The 3,113-nt window shown below is 35.6% G+C and overlaps 1 protein-coding gene across 1 annotated transcript in view; it reads left to right on the plus strand.

Annotated features, from left to right (window-relative positions):
* Positions 1-2,706, plus strand: part of LOC18774155 (succinate dehydrogenase subunit 6, mitochondrial) — a 3,831-nt gene extending 1,125 nt beyond the window's left edge. Inside the window, exons 2-3 of the mRNA XM_007207190.2 lie at positions 930-1,032; positions 2,266-2,706. Of these exons, the coding sequence (XP_007207252.2) occupies positions 930-1,032; positions 2,266-2,420 (258 nt within the window). The 3' untranslated portion in view covers positions 2,421-2,706. The remainder of the gene's footprint in view (positions 1-929; positions 1,033-2,265) is intronic.

Here is a 3,113-nt window from a genome sequence, read left to right on the forward strand (position 1 = left end):
GTACTTGGCATCAACGAGTGTAGGGTTTCGGTCGTTAAATGGCTTAGGAAAAAGGATGAAGAATTCCTCAGAATTTGCGTTAGATAGGATTCAAGACTGTTGTTCTTTTGACAGGAAAGTAATCAGAATAAGGGATGCGAGCATTGATAAATGCTCACAGTTTTGCTTCACACACACACACACACACAGAGTGTTTGGTTTTGAATTTTAGTTTAATGATGTGTTGAAGAGAATAAAACAATGACCCTGAAATCTAAACGAGGTGCATGAAATAGTGGAAATAGAAAGAGGTATTGTTGCTGGAAGGCTCGTTCTTCCTATTTCTTCTTTCATGTAAACCTGGTGGCATTTTTGTAGGGCTTTTTGAAAAGGTTTCTAAGTTTACATGTCTGGTTGTAATCCTGGAAACTTTAAGATTCTTGGTTGTCAAGAAATCGTGTCTAGTTAATGGAGCAAACAAGGAAACAACTAATCAAATTTTACGCAAATTATCGAGGTCCACTACAAGAACTGTATTTTTATGTCCAGTGTCTAAATTGGTTTTCTTTCTTTTGGTATCTTTCCTTATCTCTAGTTATCTTGGCACCAACCTTAATGCAAAATGCAGATAAATGAAGTGGACAAGCATATCAGATTTCATTTGCCTTTTATATTTTAGATATCTTTTATTCTTTTTTCAACACTAAGAAGTGGCTTTTTATTACTTTTCCAAGTGCAATAAAATATTATTTGTTAATCTTAACTTTGCTGCCAATGTTCCAACCTTTTTTTGTTGTATTGTACTGTTGTCCAGTAAGTCAGATCTTGTGCCCACAACTTGAAAATATGTCTGCCAATATAATATCTGGCTCTTTTCATGGTGTATATTGTACCCCTAAGATGGTATTTTCACTTTAACAAGCTTAATTGACATGCTTTCCCTTTTTCAGCTGAAGACTGCTAGGGAAGCAGTGAACTTTGGTCTTACAGGAAGTGTTATTGGAGCAGTATCAACTGCTGGCGTTTCGTGGAAATATTCAAGGAGTTTGCATGGTAGACCGTTGCCTCTTCTTTTTTACTGTATTCGCTATTTCATTGATTGAGCTGCCTATCAATTGAATCTCTAATGATTTCACCAATTCTTCAGTTCCTCTTCATATTTTTATTTTTTCTTTAAAGTCTAAATTTTTTCTTCAAACAGACCTTTGAAGTTTTCTGCTTTGCCTGTATTAACATGACATCACTTGTGTAAAGTTTCTTGAGCAACAGTTCAAATTTGTGGATAAATGAAATATGCATATCTAATCCTTCACATCTAATTCCTGTACTAAATCCGTTTTTGCTGGCAAAAGATGCTTACTTAAGAAAATGCTAATGCTTATCCAGTTGGCTATGGTAGAATGGACCAACATGGATTTCTATCAGTGGCAAAAAAATATCATGATATGAAGAAAAAAAAGTAGTTTCCAGTAGTGTCCCTGTAATTATAGCTGCTTCAAGTTGGTCCCTTATTATATTTCAAAGTTGTCTTCTTCATTCTCTTTCTGATATTTCTTCTGTCAACTTGGCCTGAATGTTCTGGAAATATAAATTTTTGAAAAACCTTGCATATGCTTAGTCTAGTTTTTGTTTTTGTTTTTATTTTTCAACTGTTTTCCTTTTCCGAAGGCCAGAGTTTATGTAGCCTGGAAAGGTCAAGTGTTTTCCTTAATTGTTGAAAGCAACTTAAAGGTTAGGTGTTCAAGCTTTGGTAGAGATAAAGGAACAGTATGTTATGGTATACTGCTACATGCATCTCTCTCTCTCTCTCTCTCTCTCTCTCTCTCTCTCATATGGGAGCGATTCAGAAGCATGCTGGTCTTTATACTGATTTCTCAAACCACCCTCTTTTTCTGATCCTGATATTGAAAGTGTGGAAATGACTCGATGAAAAGACATTGCATTTCAATTTACTGCAACTTTGGTTCATGCAAGTACCAAATGAGCATAAGCTAATGTGTACACTATGGATTGTGAATATATTAGTAACATACCAATGTGGCTTGGTAGAAATCAGCTGTATTCCGATTATGGCAGATGACTTGTATAGCTCAGTGATGCACATGCCACCTTTCTGAGCATTTTAACTTACAATTTTTAAATGTTTCAATATTAACATCTGTGAATACATGACATCTTTATGGGCATTTTAACTTGCAATCTTTCTAGGGTTTTTAGATAGATTATAGAAGGTTATGTTATGGATCGGAGGAATTTCTAGGTTCTGAACCCTGTTCTATTTGACAGGTGCTGGACTATCCTTTCTAGCTGGAGGTGTTTTTGGTTGGACATTTGGACACGAAATTGCAAACCACTGGCTGCAACTTTACAGGTTGGACACATTGGCTGCACAAACTAAGTTCCTGGAGTGGTGGGAAGACAAGAATGAGAGACGGTCTTAAACTTGGGTTGCTCTTGGAAGCAATATAATAACCGATGCTCCAGTTCTACAATAAGAATCAAACACAGTTGTGTTGAAAAATGTAATGATAAAAGATTGTACTTTACCTTTATGCTAGATTGTTTTAATTTGGGCTTTAGGAATTATCTGCTACCTTCTCAGAATCAATCTGATGAAATTGCAATGTTGTGATCTTTTTAGAGCTGCTATTTCGTTTAACAGTTCGAACTTTGTGAATTGTGATGAATTTTTATGGGGGCTGAAAATAATGCTGCATTTGGTGATGATTTAGATGTTATGGGTGACGTTAACCTGGAGCCCTATTTTCATTAAAGTTTGAATGATTAGGAGTTGGAGATAGTAGTCATACCCTTAAAATGTCCATTAGAGAGATGATACCAAAAATGGTTTGTCGAGATCATGCACAAAATGGTCCGTCGAGATGATACAAATGGTCACTTTTAGGAAACTAAACTCTATGCCTAATCCCCTTTCAATAGGAAAGGTCCTCAAACAAAAACTCTATGCCTAATCTCAAAGCGAAGTGCTGAAAATGGAATAAAAATACATTAATTGTCATTTATCTAATTCTGACCAAGCATTTGGCGTTGATTCTGGTAGGTTTAACTATGATTTAGGGGGATTAGGGTTTGAAGGGTCTTGAAAATAAGGATTCAGGGCTTTAGACCTAAAT

The sequence above is a fragment of the Prunus persica genome, chromosome G6 (genome assembly GCF_000346465.2).
Source record: "Prunus persica cultivar Lovell chromosome G6, Prunus_persica_NCBIv2, whole genome shotgun sequence".
Taxonomy (NCBI): domain Eukaryota; kingdom Viridiplantae; phylum Streptophyta; class Magnoliopsida; order Rosales; family Rosaceae; genus Prunus; species Prunus persica.